This window comes from Astyanax mexicanus, chromosome 25 (assembly GCF_023375975.1).
Source record: "Astyanax mexicanus isolate ESR-SI-001 chromosome 25, AstMex3_surface, whole genome shotgun sequence".
Lineage (NCBI taxonomy): Eukaryota > Metazoa > Chordata > Actinopteri > Characiformes > Acestrorhamphidae > Astyanax > Astyanax mexicanus.
The window spans coordinates 862,791-889,410 of NC_064432.1; the positions used below are offsets into that span (position 1 = coordinate 862,791).

The 26,620-nt window shown below is 38.2% G+C and overlaps 1 protein-coding gene across 2 annotated transcripts in view; it reads left to right on the top strand.

The window, feature by feature from the left end:
- ctnna2 (catenin (cadherin-associated protein), alpha 2) overlaps positions 1-26,620 on the top strand; it is a 622,967-nt gene that overhangs the window by 97,121 nt on the left and 499,226 nt on the right. For both annotated transcript variants that reach the window (XM_049472311.1, XM_049472310.1), the window contains one exon: positions 12,760-12,955. In XM_049472311.1, coding sequence (XP_049328268.1) covers positions 12,760-12,955 — 196 coding nt within the window. The remainder of the gene's footprint in view (positions 1-12,759; positions 12,956-26,620) is intronic.

The window sequence follows — 26,620 nt, forward strand, 5'->3', positions numbered from 1 at the left end:
AACCGGAAAGCAGGACATACTAGTGAAGCACAGGCAGGAAGTTCTTAGAAGAAGCGCCCTTGCTCTTTTAAAGCCTGTGGCTGTGACTAAAATGAAGGTGATGCCTGGCCTCCCACCTCATTCACACACTTTCTCACACACAGAGAGAGACATAACCGTGACCAATTCTGTGGAGACCAGGAGTGACGTGCTGAGTCACGCGTGCTGGCCATAAGCTGTTCCCTTAAGCGTTCGCCACTTGCATTAATAGCGACGTGGTTGCAGACGTTTTTTCTTCCTTGTTTTTTTTCCCTTTGCTGTCATTACCTAAGCGTTGAAGCCAAAAGCCGAGGCCGCCTTCATGCAGAACTTTAATAAGGAGCGTGGGCGTGAACAAGCAAGGATGGAAATGTCAGAGTGCGTCTCTCTGTGACCTTCTGGCTGTGCCGCCTTTTCCCTCGTCAGGCGGGGTACACCAGCCTTGCAGAGGCAATTTTTTAAAGCGGACTAATCCCGAACTGTTACACGCTCATTCACCGACTTATTTCCAAAAGCATTATGAGCAACAAGGCTTTGCTAAAGCCCTCTCTCAAGAGAAGCTGTGTTTTCCCCTCGCATCATAACATTTTTTAATTTTTTCCCTCACGCAGCCTTGGCAGCACGCGTTATTCCAAAGGAGTGGGTGGATGGCATAAGGCTAGACAGTCTTCTACACTGTAGAGACGCTCTGTTCGGCATCCCGATGCAGTATTCTTACAGCCTGTGTCTGCTCACATATTGCCTCAGTGCTTTTCCTATTGGCACATGCACTGATGAAGTTATGCGACTTGGCACAAGTGGGCATAGGGACAGTCATATTTGAACATTCCTCCCATGGCTGGACACAAGACTTACTTTATGAATATTGGAGAATGTTTGATCTTCACCCCAGGGCCCTGTAGAGCACAGTGGATTGTGTGCATTGTTTTAGCACAATGCCACCAAGTTTCCTAGTTTCAGACTTTTAGAGGAGGGGGGCTTTTTATATTAAATCGGATTCCTCTGAGTATTAAGGCAAATGTCATTTCTTTCACTTATGGAATGGGGTCTTAAACCAGGTCTGGTGAGTTGGGAGCTAGAGGTGTGACGAGACACTAATATCACGAGACGAGACAAGATTTAAAAATAAAATTTTAAAGAAAACAAACAAATCAAAAATGAAAAGTCGCTTGAAAACTAGAGTTTTATTTGACAAAATCATATAACGCAAACTTAACAGACTGGTTTCTCTCACACATTGATTCTATAAGAAATAGAAATAAGAATAAGAATAAAAAAAATAAAACTTTTCTAGGTCTTATATAGTGCAAACAATAAGTGCAAACCACAACCAGTCATATTAAGACTATGGTTTGTGTTTTTTCTCCTAAATCTCTTGTCATTTAACTATGAATAAACATAACCAGTCATATTAAGACTATACTTGAAGTGCAAACAGAGACAGAACATTTTTTTTAAATACAAGAATATGTGCCACGAGATCTTATCACACTCCTATTGGGAGTAGAATGATGGGCATGGTGCCAATCAGTTTAAGGCCTATATGTTCGAGAGAGTCCTATTCTATTGGCAGTACTTTCATTATCTGTACAGGGACTAGACAAGCTCTGTTTGCACTTCAACAGGGCTGAATTCATTCCTTTTAAGAGGTAAACACACAAACATTTGAGCATTTCTAAGTATACAGTATATACAGTTCTTACAGTAGATATCCCATAGATGATCCCATAGCTTCAACATCTCTTCATAATCTCTGCTGTATATTGAGCTGCTCTTGCCTGAAGGAGCAATTCCGCCTAAATTAAATTAGCATGGAAATTATATTCTATATATTAATTGGCATCTACTTGCTTTCATTTCTTATTAGCCTTTTTAGCGGTTAAATAAAAGAACTGGTCAACCAAAGTTGCCCGTTACGTTGCCCATAGCTTGCAACTTGCAGTTGATGCTTTGAAATGTTGCACACCCACTTTTTTCCCCACCAGTCTCCTGTCGGACCGATTTGAAGTCAGTGGCTTGGCTGGGCTGCGTTGAAAACCGCCTCTGGAAAATTGGATAGCATTGCTTGGCCGTTTTTATTAACTGTGACCGGAGGCTGCAGTGGCTAGCAAACAGAGGCGATTGCCCGAGTCACATTTAGTGCTATTGTTCTGTAATAAAGCACATGTCCTGTTCTCTGTAGCCTGTGGGAAAAGGTTAGCATTAGTATCTAGTGATACGTTCATAATGGCCTGAAGCTTTATGGGATCCCATTTGGAAGTTAAGGTCACTTGCATGCACTTAATATTGTGCTGACAGTTTTATCACAGTTAGTGGCCCACAGCATTGAAGTGAGTGATGCTTTCAGCGATGGCAGAAAGTTGTTCCAACAGGTTGTTCAAGTGGTCGCGAAGAAGGTCTTCATGTTTAGCACTTATTGTGTGAAATGGGTGATGTATCTGGATTCCGATTTTCTCCAGAATGCTACCAGTCGAAGTATGTTCAGACAGCAAAAAAAAAATCTGCAGTTCTGTTAAGATGACTATCAGTACTGTTGTTTGCAAGTGGTCAGGTCAAATTTGCTTTGTATTGAGATTGTCATCAGTATTGAATTTGATATGTTTTTTTTTTTGCTATCACATTTTATAGGAGGCAAAAAAAAATAATAAAAATTAAAATCTGGGTGGCCAAAGCAGGCAGACTGAGACACATCTGTACAAATCTGATTGTAATAGCTCATCAAACCACCTGTAATGTAGTTTCTGGCTGTCCTGACTGTAAAAAAAAAACAATCTGTGTACAATCTAGATATGCCAAAAAATCAGTTTTGGGCTGGCAGTCTGAACATAGCCTACTTAATTCAGGGTCTTGTTTAAAATGGTGAAGAAATATTATAAGAGAAATAATAAGTTCAAAAACTTTATTAATGAGGAGACCAACCACTCTTTTTTGTGCATTATGAAGCCCGATGCTACTAACTAATGACAAAGATTTTTTTTATCAGTGATCTAAAATATATTGTTGACACAGTTATCTGTTTTAGAGTACAGTATTTTGATCTCTCTCCACAACTGGATGTCGCTGCTACTCCCCTTTGGCATTTTAAAGATGGCTGCCGAGTGAACTGATTTGCTAATGCAGAATTTGGTTACGTGCTGTTGCTGCAGTATGGGCAAGCTAAACCATAAAGCATAGTCTACATCCTCACCCTAACTTGCCATCAGGAAGCATGGCTATCAATCAATAGAACAAACTTTCTATCAGATTTATAGGCTTACTTTTTGTAAGAAACTTTGTTATTCGGGGAGTGTTTCAGTGTAGAGCTACTGCTCCTTTGTGTAAATAGAAGCTGAGGCAAATCAGGCATCTGATAGGGATGTCCCCCGGTCACAGCTGGAAGGGGACCCAGGGGAAAGCCCAGAACCTGCTGGAACTGATAGAATTTCCCTATCTTGATAAGGATCTTCAAAATTTTATGGGGTCTAAAACTTTTGTACTGTACTGTAAATACATAAGGAACCCCTCCCTGGGCCCAGTCCATTGTCATTAGGACTCCCCCTATCACTAGTGATGCCCCAACACACCGGGAGGGTGAAGAAGACTAACACATGCTTCCTCTGATACATGTGAAGTCAGCCACCGCTTTTTTTCGAGCTGCTGCTGATGCTGTAGCATTGCCGAGTAGCATCACAGCGCTAACGCTCGGAGGAAAGCGCAGCGACTCGTTTCTGATACATCAGCTCACAGACGCTCTGTGCTGCAGACATCACCCTAGGAGTGATGAGGGGAAAGAGAGAGCGCCATCTACCCACCCGGAGGAAGGAGGGTCAATTGTGCTCCCTCTGAGCGCCGGCAGCTTGATGGTAAAGCTGCATGAGAGGGGGTTCGAACCTGCGACCTCCTGCTCATAGTGGCAGCGCTTTAGACCAGCGCTGGACATCTCGGCGCCCCCAGTCCATTTTTAACAAGTATTATTATATCACAAATTTTGTTTCAATTTGCGTTACTCCTGTCTGTCTGACAATCAGTGTTTACTCTCAGATTTTTACTCTCAGATTTGATCTATTGCCTATTTGAGTTGGTCTATCTAAAGTAAGCTCCCTCTTCAAAAGCCCTCTGTGGCCATATGTTTGGCTTGTTTCGTTTTCAGGGAGGTAAAAGTGAGTTTGACTAAGTTCTCTCTCACCCTGCATGCTTCTCCAGCTGCTGGTGCTCCAACCTGTCAGGTTCTTCCCTTCCCTCCGGCCTGTAGTCTCAGCACATGATGGGATTTCTCTCAAATTGGGCTTCATTGCTACATCTGCAGCAGACTTCTCACATGTTTCCAGCCCACCACTGTTTCTTTTCTCATCTTCCCCAAGGGCTTTCCTTTCCTTCCTGTGTCCGCCTCGTTCCATCACACACTTCTGCTGCGAGAAGGAGACACCTGCCATATTGCTGCATGACAACTTGCAAACAGTTTCTTTTTTCCTTTTTTGCCTATGTGCACTGTAAAGCTATAATTACTTTGGGAGGAATCCTGTTTAAATACATAAAATACACTAATTTAATGCACAGTGTAAGAGGTAAGTATTGCATTAGAAACTTTGCATTGTACCTAGAATGTTTAGTTACGGTTATGGTGTTTAGTTTTACCACATATTAGCCAGTTACATTACATTACATTACATTTGGCAGATGCTTTTGTCCAAAGGTAGTTAGTTAGAGGTGTTAGGAGAGTAAGAGCTCTTTGAAGAGCTCAGTCTTCAGGAGTTTATTAAAGATAGTGAGAGATTCTCCTGATCTGGTAGTAGAAGGTAGTTATTTAGAGGTGTTAGGAGAGTAAGTGCTCTTTGAAGAGCTCTGTCTTCGGGAGTTTATTAAAGATAGTGAGAGATTCTTCTGATCTGGTAGTAGAAGGTAGTTAGTAAGAGGTGTTAGGAGAGTAAGTGCTCTTTGAAGAGCTCAGATTTTTCATAAAACTTAAAAAATAGAAAACAAGTACAATTTAATATGCTATTAATTAAAGACTTTTCCTCATTGGGCTTAAATTGCAAATCGATTTTCATAAAAACACATCGCCCTTAACTGTAAATTCGAATTAATCGATAAAATCGATTAATCGCCCAGCTTTAGTTAGACCAAACTGAAATGTCTTTTAAAGCACCATTTAAAACTTAAAAAAATGGATGCATGGAATGGTTTGACTGTATTGTTCTAGTGAACACAATAAAACCACTATCTAAGAACTAGAGTTTATCGAGAGTTTATCTCTTGTGGGTTTATGTGTATTTGTAATGTTCTCTTCATTTTTGCCGCAGTGTAACCATCCCTCTAACCATTCAAGGCGTTGTTTTGTATTCCTTAGCCTGAGGGTTGTTGGCTCAAGTGCTTGTTGCACTGTGTTCAAGCCTACAGCAAAAACCCTCGACGCTGTGTGTATGAAACATTTAGATCAGGGATGACATGGTTTATGTTTAAGGTGTTTCTCTGAGCTCTTTTTACAAATGAATTGCAGTGTATGATGGGAATGATCAATGAGATTACCTAAGGCACAAAAACAATGGGACACATCAACACATCAACACACCACATATGGACTACTGTAGCCTTATATTTACACACTTTATCTACAGATGAACACACCTGTCCTTTCTGTCTACATTTCCGTATGTTTTTACCTTCTTTTATTTTTGTTTAGTTTAGTTATTTTTTGTGCCTCTGTTCTATCCTCTCACAACATAGACTGGGGCGATTTGCTTTATTATGATTCTTGTTTGTTGTTGTTCTGCAGTCCTATTAAGGCATACATAGCTGGCAGCCATTTTTTCAATAGATTCAGGGAAGTTGTTTAGTTATTCCAGGCTGTGGTTACTCATTTTTCATTTTTCAGTGGGGGCTGGGGGATGGGGATTGCTTTTTTGGAAATGAGGTGTAGAGTTAGATGTTAGAAATGCCTTCTTTTTGTTTAAAGATCACGTCTTCTAATTGTCTAACTTCTACTTGTTTTAAAACTAAAATTCTATTATATGTGGGTTATAAGATCATCAAAATATTTAAGGCTGTAAATAATGCATTTCATTGTTTATCACGAGTCACATGACTCTGTTTTTTTGGTTTGTTTTTTGGAGGTGACTGCAGTACATAAATTGAGTAGCTACTCCCATCTCAGTCATTTATGCAGAGACCAGCATACCCTATTTAAAGTTTTATTTGGTAACGCACCAAATATTCTACGACCAAAATGATGTGGATGATAATGGCAAAAATCAATAAATAAACAAAATTAAATTAAACAAATTAGAGAAAATAACAATACCAATGATGCTTTCTTTACAAATCAAGACATAATTAAAGTAGGTTATTTATTATAATATATTTCATATATCACAAAAAACCTAAATATAAAGTTTTTTGACAGAAACAAAACCAAAAATACTTAATACCAAAAACTAAACATGGTTTTTCACAGTATTCATTCATTTTAACAGAACAAAAAAAGCAAAAAAAGTTTTCAGTATTGAGCCAAATCTTTCATTTTGGTTTGTTTAAGTGCGTCCTCTACTTACATATTATAAATAATTTGAATTGGTTGGTAGATGACAGACTCTGAACTGAGGTAGTGTATTGAATCTGGAAACTCAGTTACAGTATGTGTTATATTGGGCAGTTTATCCATCATAATAAAATATCTGTTTAAAAGATAAATATGACTCGTTTTAATGTGACATCTAAAATGGTAAAGAACCCATAATTAAGTTATTAGAAGTTTCAACTTCATGGGTTCAAACCAGGCGAGCGAAGCTGCTTTTAGCTGCAGGGACTTCTGCTGTAAAGCCTCTGTCAGGATGAGAAGCAGGCGATGTCCGCTACTTATCAGCTGCTTTATAAACTTTATTTCAGTGCTGCTGATGTTTGTCATTCTGTTTCAGTGCTAAGATGCAGCAGAGGAAGCTACAGATTGACGGTGAGAGATGGGAGTGAAGCTGAATCCACTGTAAAAGGGGTTTAGTTTAAAGGACCATGAAATTAAATGTCCCTCAGCTCTAAAAAAGTGTGGTTCCTGTTTTCACTGTTTTCACAGTTTCTCATCAGTCTTTGTTTAAAAATATTGAGTGAGGTTAATTTTACAACATAGGGTCCTGTTTTTGCCTTTATTATTGTTTTTCTTAGTTTAATCACTGTTACTTTTCAGCTTTTTACTGATTTTTTTTTACTGAAAAGTTTTACTTGATTTTGTTTTTATGTTAAAAGAATGGTATTTCGCCTTACAAACCATAACTGCATTAGGGTTGTAACTTAACATTGATAGCCACTGATGGGGACTCTACTGTGATAGCCCATATAAATAAGAAATAGTCATTTAATTAGTTTTTTTTATTTTTTTGATTTAATTTTATTTCTATTTTTTCCCATTTTCTCCCCAATTTACACAACCAATTACCCAACCCACTCACACACCAGGAGGGTGAAGACTAGCACACGCCTCCAACGATACATGTGAAGTCAGCCACCGCTTCTTTTCGAGCTGCTGCTGATGCAGCATTGCCGAGCAGCCAGTGCTCTCAGAGGAAAGCGCAACGACTCGGTTCTGATACATCAGCTCACAGACGCCCTGTGCTGATCCACATCACCCTAGGAGTGATGTGGGGAGAGAGCGCCATCTACCCACCCGGAGGGAGCAGGGCCAATTGTGCTCCCTCTGAGCGCCGGCAGCTTGATGGTAAAGCTGCATGAGCTTGCGACCTCCCGCTCATAGACCGCTGGACCACTCGACGCCCATCATTTAACTAGTTCACAGTTTGTACGCTAACACAACATCTTTTTTTCAGCTTATTCATGGTGACAGTAGAATGATTGGGCTCTGGCCAATACTTTTGGGCTGTTTCTGGCAATTGGGCCTAAGTTGGAGTGGTGTTAACCCAACATGAATGCAATCAAATCCACACACAATAATTCTATATATTTTTTGGACAGTAGATGAAACAGGATGAACTCATTTTTATTAATAAAGGAACAAGAGTCCCAATACTTTGATTCATATTTGTACTGTATTGTATTGTATGTCTCTTGTATTCTATTTTCTACAGTACATAGCAAAATCTGTCTCCCATTTGTTACTCTTAGAAAGCCCAGTAAAGGAATTTCAGCACTTCTAATCACAGGTCTAATCATGAGGCTATCTGCACCTTACCCTGCTTGTTAACAATGACTCATAATCAGGAGATCTCCTCTTGTTGCAGTTCTCATACAGCAGATTATAATCATCTTGACTTTAATATGGCTCAAGTACTTTTTCTTGAACCGTAGTGGATTATTTTCATTCTAATCAGACGAGAAGTTTATCAGACATCGTTGCCGCTGTGGTTGACTCCAGCACCTTCCTTCTGACGTGGCTCTACGCTAATGGAACTGCAACGCTTAAGTAATCAACTGGAAAGTCACTATTGACCAAGCACTGATAATGATGAAGGGCGTTGTAGCAAGATCTGGCAGTGTTAGCCTCCAGGGCAATGGTGGAATCAATTGGCTTGGACACAATGAGATATGACTGTCAACTAGTGATCGAGAGTGGTGGGGAATATTAAATCCATTCACATTCAGTCACATGCGCCTCTGTGTTGTGGTCGGTTATTATAAAATGCAAATATGTTGAATTAACTTGAGCAGCTCTCCAGCTGAAGTATTGTGCTCGGATTTTGTCCTTTATTCCCGGGCTCTGTCCTAGGCTGAACGCTAAACTTCTGGGCTCTATTTGTCTTTTTGACTCTTGTCATTTGTCTTGAGTGTTATTCTGTCCCAGGCCGGCCTCATTGGAGAATGGTTATATGGATATGAATGATGCTGGTGGCAAAACATTTTCCCTTCTGAATTATATATATATATATATATATAATTTTTTTCACCTTCATTTTTAGGGTTCTGGAATGCAGTGCAAGAACAGCGTTGTGTCCATCTATTTACGGTTCTCCCCTAAAACCAGTCAGTCTGAAGAGACCATAAGTCTTAGAGACATGAAACTTGGTCAACTGGTAGAAAACAGTTCACAGTTCTTACCTAACTAATTGGCCAGAAGAAAGTAATTTGTAGAGACAGAAAACATGGTAAACTTGTAGTAAATGTTCCTCTTTTTAGTTTTTTATTCTTTAATTCTTTAATTTCATAACATGTGAAACCTGAATTACAAAATTGACATCGTTCTTAACCTTGTTGTATTCTTTATGACTGCAATATGCAAGAAAATATAGCGTCACATTAGTGTCAGAAGTCGGGGGCACAAAACATACCATTGCATTGACCATGTTTTAACATTTTGCGTGTGTAAATTAACTTCTTGCAAGTGCAAATGTGAAGCTCGCGAGCAAAAAAAGTGGAGTTCTGTCTACGCTCTCGAGCTTCATTTTTCTCCTCTCAGGTGTTTATTTTCCTCTCAAATTCACAGCTCGCCATGCAAATTACCTACAGCTTTTGTTTTTGCTCGAGCGAGACTTTTGCGCTCGAGTTTTAAAAGGGGTGGTTTTGACAGTTTAGGGGGTGGGGTCAGGGTCACTTCCCTCAGCGAACACTATTGGCTGATATCTCCTGGGTTTTTGATGGACTGCCTACCTCCTAAAGCCGGAGGAGGGCTGAGGAATAAGGACAGCAGGAAAGTTAGCGAACTAGCTATGCTAACATCCAAACAGCCTGCTCTCCGGGATAGCCGGTCACTTTGTTCACTAAACCCAATATGAGGGTTGAACTTTAAGATCCAAACGACACTGAAACTGCAGTTATTTAAGAAATTTAAGAATGTACCAAGAGGCATTTTTATATTTCCAAATAACAAATAAGACAAACCCTGAGCAATTTTTCAGCCTAGTTGGCCCAAACTGCATAAGACCTTGTTGTGCTAATTCATGCTTGAACCCTCAGATTGCCACTTGCAGCTATATTCTCATAAACTTGTGATTTATTATTGCAGTTAAAATTGCTTTTTCTAAATTAAGCTTGCCAGTCATAAAAAGTACAGTTTACAGTCACCAAAACAATGCAGAAATTATTCAGGTAGTGTCGTATTGCTAGTTTACCAGCATACTGTACTCAGTCAGGTCATTTTGGGGAGCTTAATGAACAATATAGACTATCTACTTAGATGCTTTGGCACTTAATTGAGTAAAGCATCCTAAATTTACTCTACCTAGGTTATCCTCTGTTATTAAAGTAAGGGACTAAGAAACAAAATATGATGCAATCTACATTTTGCTTTGTATGCTTTTTTATTTGTTATTTAGTAATTTGTGTTAAAACAAAGAGGCTGCTTAAGGCTCAATAAAAAAAAAAAGCACTCTAGGATCTACCCTTTGGGATAGGAGGTAGCCTTTTGTACGTTGCATGTTTTCATCATTGCATCAACAAAATTACCTGCTCTGAATGGACTCTGAATACCCAGAGATGTTACCTCCTCTAGTGTTTGAGTGAGAGAAGGGGGATTGTTTTGGAGCTGGGCTGCAGGACAGATTTAAGGCTTTGTCTTTTTCCAAATGCAAAGGATTACAGAAATAGCCTGCATGTTGCTTTTCCCCCAGTATTACTCCAGTTCAGCCCATGCCAGCTCCCAGTGTGGCAGGCCTTTTCACTGTTGCATAACAGAACCTCAATACTGAGGCCAGCACAGACTTTCTGTGATGCATGTGAATTCCCCCACTGCTTGCTTTCTAACACTGTCAATCACACGGCTTGACAGGGCTTGTGGAGGGGATGCCTCCCCCGCATGGCTGCTCAAATGCTAGGGTCTAAAACACTCTTTTATAGCTGCACCCCGTAGCCTAGGTTGAGGTAGCAAAGGTAAATTGTAGGGGTGTCGCGATTCTCTAAATCCTCAATTCGATTTTATTTCCGATTTATTTTCAAATCGATTCTCGATTTTCTTTTTTCTTTTTTTTTTACAGCAGAGAGGCCTATGCCAGTTTTAGATTAGTCTATGGTCAGTCATTGGTTTGATTCATCAAATTTACAATATCTTATTTCAAAAGGTGGGCTTGATATAAGTGATGCAAAGTGATACAAGTGATCTGTAATACACCACATTAGGCACTAATGGTCAAATTTAAATAATTTAATTAAGATATATATGTAATGCCATCTAGTGGCTTTTTTTTAGTAGCAGCAGTGTGCACTATTAAAACAGCAATGTGCAACATAACAAAATAAATAATAAAAAAATACAGGAACAGTCATGTACAAAATAATAGAACAATTAGAGCCTTAACAAACTTAACATGAAAAATAAGACTTTAAGACTTTTTCCGTCCCTGAGAATGAGAAGTTTTTTTCTTTAATAAAGATATATTATTAACTTTATCTGAGAGAAAGATGCTCCTTAAGGTACCAAAACTATTAACATATTTGAGGATAGACAAAACAACTGTTATTTTTATATTTTCAACTTTTTCTTTAAGAAGGTGAGAATGTCCACATTCTCTGGAGAAAGAGCTGCTCTTTGAACTACAGTGTGCTGCACCATTTGTGTAGCTTAGAGGGAGGGATCATCGATCATCTCTTTGACTTCGATGCTCGAGACCATGACATAATTTAGATCGATTTCGATTAATCAGGCACACACTCCAAACTGAGGTTTATGAGAAACCATCGGCAGGATGGTGGTGCAAGCCATCCAAAAAAAATGCCGTTTCCTGTTTCTTACCTAAAATGATTTTCTTTCTTCACCACAAAGTTCCTTCTGTGTGATCATTAGGCTTCTGAGAAGGAGTCTACATACAACACAATACCAACACACACAATATAAAACTGTATCTTTGATATAAGGTCATTAAACTCACCTTTGTGAAGCTTAGGACTTCCCTCTGTTTATGTTCTCGTCTTCCTGCTGCTTCTGTTAGGGCATTTTGCATTTTTGCAGTTCAGCTCAGTTCAGTGTTGCTAAGCAAACTGTGGAAGAGCAGCTTGTCTATGAGAGACGGGCCGTGAAATTTAAAAGAATATGTAATAGGATTTGGGCTGTCTTTTTTTAATGTAATGCAAATGAGAGAGCGCCTGTCTGCTGTTACGCTTGGCGTTCCTCCTCCAAGAATTCATGATTCAGAATTTTATCAGGGATGATGGCAGTATCAAGGTCTGTTCCTTTGTATTCTGCTGTATTCTGCTGAATACACTATGAAGATTTATTATTATTTATTTATTGATTACTTGGCGGAGTTACCGATTGTGGATGAAGCAGCGCCATTGAAAGATGTAGGGAGCAGTGTAGCTGTCATATGGACATAACAAGAGTTTACACTAGGTATCCCACTAGTGACTTTTCTATTCATTTTAAACTAAACTAAGTATTATATGAAATAACTGATTAATCAAAATAGGTTATATTTTACCAAAATGTTGAGGGCCTCCGTAACACATAGCACTTATTTTCCAAAAGATATGATTAAATATGTTTACTACATGTGGACTAATTCTGTACCAAACCTAACCTTGCAAATCTAATTCCCTGGTTTGAACATATTCAATGTATAGTCAGAGGTAGTAGGACAAATGTGTTGCTTCCATAATGGGTGGTTACAGGGAAAAAATATATATTTATACACAATATATTTAAGATTTTCAAACCTTTTCAGGCATATTGGCGATTTATACATGTTATCAGAGTGGTTAACACTCATAAATATGACATCTTGTATATTATAAAATTATTATAAATATAATATTTAGTGATTTTTGCATTTTTAATACTAATTTTTAATCACTAGCTGATAATTATTTAAAAAAATTGTCTTTTCTCCACCATAGGTGACCACTCTGGTAAACACCAGCAACAAAGGTCCCTCCAGTAAGAAGAAGGGCCGTTCCAAGAAGGCCCATGTTCTGGCCCTGTCTGTGGAACAGGCCACACAGAACTTTCTGGAAAAGGGCGAGCAGATTGCCAAAGACAGCCAGGACCTGAAGGAGGAGCTCATCGTAGCTGTGGAGGATGTCCGCAAACAAGGTGAGCATTTTTTATTTATTTATTTATTTTCGTTTCTCATTCTACTCTGGGTAAGGTGGCTGGGGTTTTCCTTGCTCTTGATCTCTGAGGACTCCTCAAGCCTCCAGGACATTCCCATTGGAGGTGACTTGGTCATGCTACATTGCCTCCTAGGTGTAAATATGTAAATGGGTATATGTGGTATCCTTGGGTGGAATAATGCTCTCTCCAGGGGAGGTGCTGGACAAACTACGACCTGGAATCAGTGTTAATTACGTTGACGAATAATTTTCGTCATAGTTTTCGTCAACGAAGCTTTTTTCAAGACGAAAACGAGACGATAACTAAATAAAAACAGTATTAAAAAATAAAAACGAGACAAAATTAACTGACATTTTCGTCAACGAATAAAAACGAGACAAAAACAAAATCAAATTTTAAAATATGAAATATTTATAGTCACATACCTACAATAATAATATACATTAAAATCATTAAAATTTAAATATATTTTACATTCAAACATTAACAATATTACACAACTGGTTAATAAATGTTTAATTTTTATAAGTGTGTAGCTAAAAATTCAAGGGAACTGAAAAAAAAAAAAAAAAAAAGCATTTACATTTACACCCTTTACATTTTAGTCGACTAAATTGACTGTAGTTTTAGTCGACTATATTCTTATGATATTTAAAACTTGACTAAAACTAGAAACAATTCTGATGACTAAATTATGACTAAAACTAAATGCCACTTTCGTCACAAGACTATGACTAAAACTAAATCAAAATTTGTTGTCATTGAGCATAGGTAACATTGGGTGGGCACATCAAAGCATATATATATATATATCAATCCACCAAACCTTAGCTTGGAAGCATCAGAAATAGATAGATGGATGGATAGATGCTTTAATGTGCCCACCCTATGCCACCCCACTGTCCTCTACTGATGTCCTCTACTGATGTTTGCTGTTTTATGGGTTTTATGAGACGAACTGAAGGCTTCCAGCCTACTCTGATGATTCTCAGAGGTCCTTGCAGTGGTTCAAAGCAACACATGAAAGTGTTGCTAGTTGGAGGAATGGCATTAGTTAACATGCCCCCTTTTTCTACTCCTTTAAACTCTGAGGAAGTGCTCGACTGAGTCAGAGATGAAAGGCTTCCTGCTGACTGGAGGACTTTGCCAGCCTTTTCTTAACTCTGAGGCTACACCCCCATGTGCCACATGTGCGTCTGTGGTTTATTAGTGTATCACTAAAAGGAACTAAATATGAAAAATGAAATAAATATGATGATACCTGTGTCTAACGTCTTAGCACTGACAGTCTAGGTAGGACAATTATTGCACTGGAACTTACATTACATGACATTTTGCAGAGGCTCTTGTCCAAAGCGACTTACAATAGTGAAGTACAAAAGTAATAGAAGTTTAAAGGTAAAACATTTTTAGACAGGGCTTAAAGGCGGTCAAAGGGAAATAATAGGATAGAGGAGTGAAGGAGGGGAAGAAGGAAATGAGGTTAGAAGTAGTTAGTTTAGCAGTTAGATTTGTTAGGAGAGTAAGCGCTCTTTGAAGAGCTCAGTCTTCAGGAGTTTATTAAAGATAGTGAGAGATTCTCCTGATCTGGTAGTAGAAGGTAGTTAGTTAGAGGTGTTAGGAGAGTAAGTGCTCTTTGAAGAGCTCAGTCTTCAGGAGTTTATTAAAGATAGTGAGAGATTCTCCTGATCTGGTAGTAGAAGGTAGTTAGTTAGAGGTGTTAGGAGAGTAAGCGCTCTTTGAAGAGCTCAGTCTTCAGGAGTTTATTAAAGATAGTGAGAGATTCTCCTGATCTGGTAGTAGAAGGTAGTTAGTTAGAGGTGTTAGGAGAGTAAGTGCTCTTTGAAGAGCTCTGTCTTCAGGAGTTTATTAAAGATAGAGAGAGATTCTCCTGATCTGGTAGTAGAAGGTAGTTAGTTAGAGGTGTTAGGAGAGTAAGTGCTCTTTGAAGAGCTCAGTCTTCAGGAGTTTATTAAAGATAGTGAGAGATTCTCCTGATCTGGTAGTGGAAGGTAGTTAGTTAGAGGTGTTAGGAGAGTAAGTGCTCTTTGAAGAGCTCTGTCTTCAGGAGTTTATTAAAGATAGTGAGAGATTCTCCTGATCTGGTAGTAGAAGGTAGTTTGTTCCACCATTGGGGAACTCTGTATGAGAACAGTCTGGATTGCTTTGTGTGAATGTTTGTTTGGTAAAGCGAGGCATCATTTCCCTTTGTCTGCCCACCCTTATTTAATTTTTTAGCGTAGAAGGGACCAAGTATGCAGCCCTTCAATGTGGAAGGATAAATGTATTGTATTTCTTTTATACTTTTTGTTTTGTTATCATCTGTCTGTTATATCTACACCATTGTTTTGGTATCGTTGCTGTTCCTCTTTTTAGTTGTTTTTAGTTGTTTTTCTTTTTCCCTTCTTTTCTATGTTTGTTTTCTGTTGTTTTTTCTCTCTCTCATTTTTTTCTCCATTACCACACGTTATGTTCCTTTCCCGGAGCAGAGCACCTGCAGGCGTTCTGAATTCGGAGTGTTTGTTCAGCTAAATTATGCCTCCGTCAATGGCACATAGTTACTGCTGGTTTTTCACGACGCATCAATCTTATGGAAACTCAATTGAAGCTCAGTTATTCAGCTGCTGAGGGGGTGGAGAAACTGCATTTGAGCGTTATTAACTAGCTTTGTGCAGGAATATATATAGTATTGATCTTTTAAATAATAAAGTTGGGAGGAGTTTTAGAAGTAGTGATTTAATGAAAGTGTATTATCTTCAGTTCAGTTTGTTTTTAATGACCATTTGAAATTGAATGCTTTTAGTTACTTTTTAGGGCTTTGCAAAGTGTTACACACATTATGTTACACATACATGCTTGTTGAACGAGTAAGTTATCTCAGGATAGGCTTGGGAACGTGATTTCTTTTGATTTGAGTGGGTGCCAGATGGATTTGACATTTGATTTCCGAAGTTGTGCAGGCAGTACATAATAGAAGGCACTAGGGGTGTGATGAGAGACTAATATCACGAGATGAGACGAGACACGATCCTGGGTTCACGAGAACGAGACAAGACGAGATTTAAAAATAAAATTTTAAAGAAAACGTCAAAAATGAAAAATGGCTTGAAAACTAGAGTTTTATTTGACAAAATCATATAACGCAAACTTAACAGACTGGTTTCTCTCACACATTGATTCTATAAGAAATAGAAATAAGTAAATAAATAAATAAATACAACTTTTCTAGGTCTTATATAGTGCAAACAATAAGTGCAAACCACAACCAGTCATATTAAGACTATGGTTTGTGTTTTTTTCTCCTAAATCTCTTGTAATTTAACTATGAATAACCATAACCAGTCATATTAAGACTATGCTTGAAGTGCAAACAGAGACAGAACATGTTTTTAAATACAGTACAGAGCTAAGGGATTAGTACAGCTGTCTATGAAACAGTCATGTGTAGGATTTACTTACAGTATTTACTAGGGCTGTGAATCTTTGGGACAGTAAGAGCACTGTCGCGCGGAGCTTTTTAACTGTACCGCGGAGCTCATCTACTGTTTTTTTTTTTTTTTTTTTTTCCCCTTCAAGCTTGCAGAGAAATATCGTCACGTTTTAATCTCGCGAGATCTCGTCACACCCCTAGAAGGCACCTTGTGATCGATGGTGTCTGGCTTGAATTGTTCATGTAAACAGACATTACGTACATGTTCAGTACAGGAGACCCCACACATATATCCCACAGGGTAGTGCTGCATGCAACGTTTTCCTCTCTATTTATTATCCGTCACACATTTCTTTCTATTTACCACCCTCTCTTTATCCTTTACCCATCTCTGATAGAGCCAACCCTCTTGTTGGCTCATAATGGTCCTTCTGCTGCCTTTGGCTCGAGTCTTGACCCTTCTTCATTAAAGTGTTTAATTGGTCCAGTAATTAGTCCTGGTCAAGTTACATAACCTTTAATGGATTGCGCTCATTCGTCAGTGGTTTAGGATGTCTGCTGTATTGTCTTCAGCTTTACGTGCGTATCCTGTGCTGATTGACTTTGTGAAAAATAGACAGAGAGCGTAAAAGGACAGAAAAATGAAGAACCCAAATGGAGATTTGGTCAATTTCTTTCATTATGTTGCTTATTTGTTTTTGTGTAATGAGAATGTGTTCAGAAAACAAACAGTCAGCTGTTTAATCAGACCGTTAGAGATTAGAAAAGAAGAGCATAATGCATCCAATAACTGATTGATTGATTAACCTGCTTGCCTGGTCTTTGGAGTCGCCACAGTGCCAGGGGCTCCCTCTTGTATCACTGTCACTTTTTGAAGATGGAAAAAATTAATTTCTGTGAAATTTTATATTTAAATGACAGAATGAACTAGTCATTTGTTCGTCCAACAAACAGATATCCCATTGAAGCTAAAGAACACTGCACTGACCTGTGGGATATGAATGACCTGCATTGAATATCTATGCCATCTATGACGAAATTTTCAGAACACGTGTGATGCTGTGGGTCGAGGAATGCTAAATATTTCCACACAACTTTGGTAATAAAATGGCCTATTCATCTAATTCATCCCAATTCAGTACTTACTTGTTTAACTTTACTCACAAGAGAACACCATAGTTACTTTTACTGGTAACTAGTTACTTTTATAGTGAAGTTACTCAGTTACTAACTCAGTTACTTTTTTGGAGAAGTAACTAGTAACTATAACTAATTACTTTTTCAAAGTAACTTGCCCAACACTGTTTCCAACACCCCGTTACTGCACGTAACTTTAGCCGCTCAATGAACGTTTTTTTTAACTTCGTGCAAACAGACAAAGGCGCAAGTGTGAGTGAATCAAAAGGGACGGACGAAAGGATGGATTGATGGTGGGGTGGTCGCTCTAACCTTTAAAAAAGGGGTAGTGGCAGGGTTAAGGAAGTCGTTTGCCCTGGTTAAACCCTCCTATTTCCAGTGAACTTGACCTTCTGGCTGCTGGGCCTGTGGGTTTACCTGTGGGTTTGGTGTGGTGAAGTGAGGCACAATTGTGACTATTTGCTGCTCTAATCAATTCAGTGATTGCCTGCCATTGTAGTGTTGTGCAGGGGTCTGAGGCCTTCATTTGGTTTCTGCTGCACATCTCTGTAGCTTTATCTCTTCCTATCATCACCATTTCACTGTTCCACGGCTTTACTCCAGGTAGGAATATTACTCTGTTTAGAATTGGTAGAGGTTAATGAGAGAATTGTTGGACAGGCCAAGTTCTGTTTTAAGGATGTTTTGCTGCTCCGGTTTCTGCTGTTTTCTCTTTTCCTCCTTGATGAAGCTGTTTGATCCAGCTGTTAAACTGTTATATTAATACCATTTTAATGCTCATTAGATTGTTGTTGTTTTTTTTCCATTCTTTTGTTTTGTTTATATATACATTTTTCCTTTGAGTGTGGCTTGTTTTGTTTAATTTCATCCCCAGATGCTTACTTGTTTTTTCCGTTTTTTTTTTTCAGTCCTAGTAATTTTCTTTGTTCGTGAAAAGTTTTTTGTTTCTATTTTTTTATTTGTTAGATTATATTTTTGTCAACATTGTGGGTTTATTTTCGTTTGTTATTTTTCTAATAATAATAGTAATTACATAATTTATTTTCTTTTGTTAATTTTTTTTATGGGGCGAATAACAGAAGTAGCGCAATAATTACTTTTACTGGTAACTAGTTACTTTTATAGTGGAGTAACTCAGTTACTTTTTTGGAGAAGTAACTAGTAACTATAACTAATTACTTTTTCAAAGTAACGTGCCCAACACTGTATTTGAATCATGTGGCATGTCATATTTAAAACTAAGTTTCATCCACATTAACCCTAAATCAAACCACAGTAAAGGTTATGCACACGATTTTGTTAATTAATTCTATTTTTCAACGTTTTTTTAGTTTAGAAGTAATGTATATATATATATATATATATATATATATATGAATTTTATGAAATTATCCTGAGCTTTAACACAACACAACGCAGCAGCAGTGTCAGACTAAACATCCTAGAGTTAAACATGTGAACAGTCTTGCATGAGAGCTTCAGTATTGCTGTGAAGGGCTTCATGCTGATGCTCTTCTCTCTTTAAATTCATCAGGCTTAACAACTATTGGTTCCAGAAACTTTCAGAAAGCTTACTCGATTGCCACCATGTGAAAACTGGAGATAGCAATGTTTGAGTTTCTTTTTCCAATGCAGAATAAAATCTGCATCTGAACACAGAAACCAGTTCAGAAAGTTTCAGCGTAACGCCTTCTGTTCATTAACCTTCCCTGAACTGGAGGCCACTTGATCTACAGAGACTCTCTCAGCCAGTCTGCTCTTCTGCTGCCTTCTGGCTGCTGCCCAACATGCCACTGCTGAAGCATGCTTACAGAAGCAGATCACGGCAGCCTTATATAAGTGTAAATTAATTAATTAAAATAAAAGTCCCTCTCGTATTCTGCTTTTTGATTAAAAATAAAACTTTTTAATGATTCGTTTTTTTAATGCCATTTAAATTTTATAATGTTTAATTACTCATGAGTGCAGTGCATCACATAAAACATTAATACACATTAAAACGTTTAATTTAACCTTTTTCTTTTTTTCTTTTTAATAAAATAATCAAATAGGTACATATAAAGGTAAAATGTGTAAAATAAGTGTGAAATGTCAAATGTGTCAAAAGGCAGATGTAATTGTTGTAAACAAGGCTGGTTACGACAATTTATGATTTTTGTTTAGATCATAAATTGTCCCAGAAATAATAAATCATATGTCATTTTAATCCACTTACAAACAATAGAAAGTCATTGTAGCTACTTATTTATGTTAATGAGCTTTCCTTACTAGGAAGTATAATATTTAGGGCTGCACCGAATGTTCAGAAACAGAAAGGCATAGCAGAGCAATGTACAGTGTTATACAGCAAATAAACAGTAAACAATTAGAGCAGATATTCAGCTTCAAGGTCAAAATTTAAATCCAGCAGCTGCTTCTAAACAACAATAATGCCATCGTCTCCTTGCTGCTGTTTATCTTTTCATGCTTGTAATGGATGTGCTGGCAGAAATGAGACAGCCCTTGTTGGTAGCGATAGATCTGTAGCAATGGAGAGAGTATGTAGAAATAAAGGAAGGAAAGACAGGTATTAAAGTACACATATAAACACCAACTAAATAGTAGTGAAGGCTATACAGGTATCTATGCTTGAGTAGCGAGAAAAGCAGGTATACATTGTATAAGGTGTTTATCCATTCATGACCCAGAGAGACGTCAGATTGCAGTGCTATTTGGAAAGTAGATGAAAGTTACCAGGAACAATAAATGATTAAACACTGACACGGACATCAACAATATTTATACACATACACATAAAGATGTCCTGTGCAATGCATGGGTAATGCAACATGCTGGACATTTTAACAATTTAAATTGTCCTGTGATACTCCATCCCATGCAGCTTTAATGTTTATGCAATTTTCGCTGATTTCGCAGTAGGATGGAGTGTGATAGCACGCCCGATATAATCTCAAAGATTTTCAATCAGGGACATGTTGCTGATATGGATGTCCATGACATAGCATTTGTGTCTTCAAGGCATGCTCTTGAGACAACAGCAGTGTGGGGATGAGCATTGTCCTGTTGGAATAGAGAGTGCAATAGAGAGAGTGTTCAGAAAAAAAGGTCAGGCTACTGGTTTGGGGGATCTGGCATGTTCTGTTACACATTACACATGTGCCATATTAGTCTATTTTAATCATTTTTTGTTCCTGGTATCCTTTGTCTATCTACCAAGTTTGTCTTAGTGACTGTTTTATCTTAAAAGTAGCACAAACACTATATGTTAGACCAAAAGGTTTGCAGGCATTTGCCAGTCAGAAATATGAATTATTGCATCAGTGAATAATTGGCAGTCATAGAGCATCATTGTGTACTCTCAGAAATAAGCTAAATATATGGAACTAAATATACACAATATATTGAAATAAACAAAACAGGAACATATAAATCATATAAATAACTAAATGTGCTACAAAAATGCAAACATACTAAACATACACAAATAAGCCTAAGTGTGTATATGCAGTGACAACCTTTTCCATAAACTAACATCTAGGCATGTGTAGCAGCACTAAAAATGTATTTAGAGTCTTAAGGAGGAGGTATTACACTGTAGTAGAGAGCTTAACTGCTTCTCTACATGCTGGACTGTCAGTAAAGCAGAGTGTTTTAATCTCGTAGCTGCAGGTAAGTAAGGCTGTGGATGGTAAAGCCAGCATGCTATAATTAATTCAGGTCAGACTTTCCTCACAACTCAATTTAGCAATCACATACTTTCAGCTAAAGGCTATTCCAGCTTAATAATTAGCAATTTACTCAGCAGTTATCCTGTGTGCTAATAGGCTGCTTAATCATTTGTTCATTTAGCCACTCATGGCTTAATCTACACTTCCTAATGATGTTTATTCACTTCCCCGGTCTCTGCTCTGTGAGTTAGGGGAGTTACGTGTGTAAGATTAATAAACAGTATTATATCTGATAAGCACTAATAAGTCATGTACATGTCTTGTATTTCCATCTTAAACCTTGTTCATCTCCATTTTTACTCTTGCATTTTGATGTAAATCTAACTTAATTAAAGTTCCTGATTAAAGTGTTCATTTTAAAATAATGAATGGACCAATATAAGTGCTTTAAACTGACCTGAAAGTTCATGCAATTGGTTGAATGCAAATGTTCGAGAAGGGCAATATTTTGCACTCCATACCAGTCCTGTGAATGTTGCATTAGCTTTCTGTTGCAGAAATTGCATAGAAGAAGACACACACTAGCCACATGAAGGATCTGATAGACCTACATCAATCACGGAAAGGTTTGCCCTCTATCCAGTTATTGCCAGCACCATTGGTGGACGGCTGCTCTACGCAGGACTACAGCACCATTGGTGGACGGCTGCTCTACGCAGGACTACATGCACGCAGGCCTTTACAGCGACTTCCATTAACACCACATCCACATTGCCAAGGGCTGCAATGTGTCAGACAGAGGGACCGAAGACATGTCCTGAAAGGCCTGGTGACAAGTGCAGTTTTATACTATGCTGGATGACCATTGATTTTCCTAATAAGCATTTTGCGAGCCTAACATTTTACAATAAGGTCCTGCAACCAGTGGCCCAACCTTTTCTGAAGCTCGTTCACATACTGCTTATATATTTCAACAGCTTGCCTTGAAGACATAGATACTATGCCGTGGCCCGCCACGTTGTCAGACTTGTGTGGGATGCTATTGGACACTCTATTAACACTCCACCCCTACCGCCAACACAAGCACTGAGCACTGCACATTGGAAAAAAAAAAAAAAAAAAAAAAAAAAAAAAAACAGTAGGTTGCATTTAAATGGTTCAGTAGTGAGCCGTGTTTGTGTTATTGTATTATGATTAGTAAGTAGATCATGAGTGTGAGGAACCTTAAAATTGAAAACCTTTACTTCCAGGGTTTTTTTTTCCTATGGTTTATGCGTAGCTCTGTTTGTGTGTGAATTTAAGGTAGAAAATGACCTGTCCTGGCTAATAGGAAATCTCTGTATCTCTCCATAGTAAGATCGATCAGGCTTCTCCTTGGCCTTTATTGTCCTGGTCTGGCTGACCTTGGGATTGGCTCCAGGCCTGAACAGCAGCAGGAAATCTGCTCAATCCTGATTCAATTAGGGAAGCAGGGAGCACGCCTTTTAGTGTGTGTGTGTGTGTGTGGTGCTGAATAAGCGTTCTGTGTGCACGGTCACCATGAAGAGCATCTGTAGCTTTTATCATTAGCAGTTCTGCAATATGACAGTAATACACAGTCCAGACCAAAGGACCATCATTTCAACTGAAACCATGCTCCAGTTCTTTTAAAATATGGAAAAAATATTTTTTTGGGATAATTCAGAATTTTAGACCTCCTCTAGGAAGCTGATGCCAGGTTAATAGAAGAAGAAAAATAACTGATATTTTGCTGAAACCTAACCCTGCTTAGTAGTGATTTGGGGTGTCACGTTTCTATAAATCCTCGATTCGATTTTATTTCCGATTTTAGGGTCTCGATTCGATTCTCGAGTCTCAATTTTTTTTTTTTTTTTTTTTTTTACAGCAGAGAGGCCTATGCCAGTTTTAGATTAGTCTATGGTCAGTCATTGGTTTGATTCACCAAATTTACAATATCTTATTTCAAAAGGTGGGCTTGACATAAGTGATGCAAAGTGATACAAGTGATCTGTAATACACCACATTAGGCACTAATGGTCAAATTTAAATAATTTAATTAAGATATATATGTAATGCCATCTAGTGGCTTTTTTTGGTAGCAGCAGTGTGCACTATTAAAACAGCAATGTGCAACATAACAAAATAAATAATAAAAAAATACAGGAACAGTCATGTACAAAATAATAGAACAATTAGAGCCTTAACAAACTGAACTCTATCCTACTATAACAGTTAAACATGAAAAATAAGACTTTAAGACTTTTTCGGTCCCTGAGAATGAGAAGTTTTTTTCTTTAATAAAGATATATTATTAACTTTATCTGAGAGAAAGATGCTCCTTAAGGTACCAAAACTATTAACATATTTGAGGCTAGACAAAACAACTGTTCGTCGATCCTCTTTTTGAGGATTGAGACCATGACATAATTTTGATCGATTTCAATAAAATATTGAAATCGTTACACCCCTAGTAGTGATGGGTCAAACGCCTACAGTAGTCATGTCTGTATTTGTAGATTGACACTTAGAAATAAAAACAAAAAAGAGGAGAGTCTGTTATGTTCATACTGTTGTGTGACCGGCAAGAAGGAGGCAGAAACATATGAACCATTGTTCAGACTTTATTTCTGCCTTTTATGTGTGAAAACACCATTAATGAGTTTTACAGAGATAGCTACAGAGGTCTAGAATTCCTGTCTATAAAGTGGAAAAAACGGATGGAGTAAAAGAGAAGTTAATAAGCTCCCGTGGTGATGTGTAAAGAGAAAACAGTCAGGAAAGCCTGCAGAAGCCTCTGACATTTCAGTGTCCCTGAGAAGTGTGGAGACAAGTGGGTAAGAATAGCCAGCGTACTGTCATTTTATTACAGCCAGAGGAAGAAGACTCTAACACTCGCACACTGAAAACACACTATACAAAAAAGGATCATACATCATTTAGTGCCTTTACACAAGAGCTTTACAACACCTTCTCAACTCTACCCATCTAAACTATTCTGCTTTAGTCCAGAATCTTAGAATATAGAATAATTTTTGTGTTTTATGAATAAAATGTATATCTCTATTAATCTTTCTATTTATTTGTCTCTCTGTTCTGTTTTTATACGTCTTTTTATTGGTTGTTATTATGTTTTCTTTATTTTGTACTTGTCCGTCTGTCCATCCATCCATCCATCCATTCAGCTGTAGATCTGTCTTTTTATCTGTTTACTTTTTGGTAAATCTACCCATTTGTGTGTCCATCCTTCAGTCTATCCGTTTAAAAGTTTGTCTTTCTATCCATCCATTTATTTGTTCATGTATCTACCCATTTGTGCCTTTGTCTAACCATCTAGCCACATATCTGTCTGCCTGTCTGTGTCTGTCTATCTATCTATCTATCTGTTCCATCCAAAGCCAGACCATTTATTCACCACCTATCTATCAGCAATTGTCTGTCTGCCTGACTGTATGTCCTTCCTTCTATCCGTCTACTTACCCATTCACTTAACCAGCCAGTCATCAATATATCTATCAGTTTATCTAACCGTTGTATCTTTATTTTTGCCAATTTGTATGTTCATCCTTCTGTCTGTCTGTCTGTCTACAGCGAAAACATTGAAATGTAATTTGAAATGCCTTTACACTATGGCAAGCCAACTAAGCCAAAATGTGTGGGAAAGAAACGACTCCACACGTAAAAATATCACGTGTACAGGCGATAAAACTGTTCGTGTATACACGTCTTGGCATCTAACATCCAATCAGTAAACGCACCTATGCATACATTTGCATTGTAATAAGGCAGCCTGACAAAACATGATGTCATGCAGCGTATTGTATTCCATATTCATAAGACGCTTACGTGGGTTACAACGCAGTGTCAACATACGGTGACATAGCCCAATACATACTCATACACACTCTGCACGTAAGGTCCACGTAACTGAAACGTTGTAATCACGTGACTATGATGTACCCCCTATTTCACACCTACCTCTGTACAGGTAAAAAAAAAAAAAGTATGTGATGTGTAGACGGCATAAATTTACGCCTCGTAAAAAGTAAAAAGATCATGTCTTTATCTGTCAACACGTGATTTTCTTTCCCACACGTTTTGGCTTAGTTGGCTTGCCATACTACACACACACACACACACACACACACACACACACTGTCCCTCTCTTGCTGAAGGTCACTCTGAGACAGCGTGCTCCTCATCTGTGGCTCTTCTTCTTGTCTCTGGGTGTCTTTTTCCTGATTCAATTACCCATGCTGATTTCCCGACCAGGCTCAGCCTAATCACACTCCAGCAGCTGGCCCTGCGCACCCTGTGCACCCCGCGCACCCCGCGCACCCAGCAACCTGGGCACGGAGAATAGCCCTGCCAGCTCGTATGATCTCTGGATTAGCTTAATACTTTTCATTAAGAAGCGCGAGACAGAGAGATATCCCCACTGCGCAGCTTCTGTACAGGGTCTGTGTCAGATGGGGGTCTGGGGGAAGGGTCTGCATGACTTACCTGAACCCTTTACAAAGCAATTACTGTCTGCTGTAATAAAAACATGTTATTGTTTCGTTTATTTCTCACTTGCTGCTTCTTTTTGATGTTTGTTGAATAACCAAGTCATAACTTGCTAAGGGATGTACAGTCATATGAAAAAGTTTGGGCACCCCTATTAATCTTAATCATTTTTAGTTGTAAATATTTGGGTGTTTGCAACAGCCATTTCAGTTTGATATATCTAATAACTGATGGACACATTAATATTTCAGGATTGAAATTAGGTTTATTGAATGGGAGAGTGATGCGAAAGAAGCCATTTCTGCAAGCACGCCACAAACAGAGTCACCTGAGGTGTGCTTGAAGAAATGGCTTCTTTCGCATCACTCTCCCATACAGCTTCTCCTTGTGCAAAATGCGCTGTATTGTTGAGCGATGCACAGTGACACCATCTGCAGCAAGATGATTGTTGATGACTGATCTCACCATTCTTCTTCTCTGCCTTTCTGATATTTTTCTTGGCCTGCCACTTCTGGGCTAAACAAGAACTGTCCCTGTGCTCTTCCATCTCCTTACTATGTTCCTCACAGTGGAAACTGACAGGTTAAATCTCTGAGACAACTTTTTGTATCCTTCCCCTGAACAACTATGTTGAACAATCTTTGTTTTTAGATCATTTGAGAGTTGTTTTGATGAGCCCATGATGCCACTCTTCAGAGGAGATTCAAATAGGAGAACAACTTGCAATTGGCCACCTTAAATACCTTTTCTCATGATTGGATACACCTGGCTATGAAGTTCAAAACTCAATGAGGTTACCAAACCAATTTTGTGCTTCAGTAAGTCAGTAAAACGTAGTTAGGAGTATTCAAATCAATAAAATGATGAGGGTGCCCATACTTTTGCACATTTTCTGTTAGAACAATA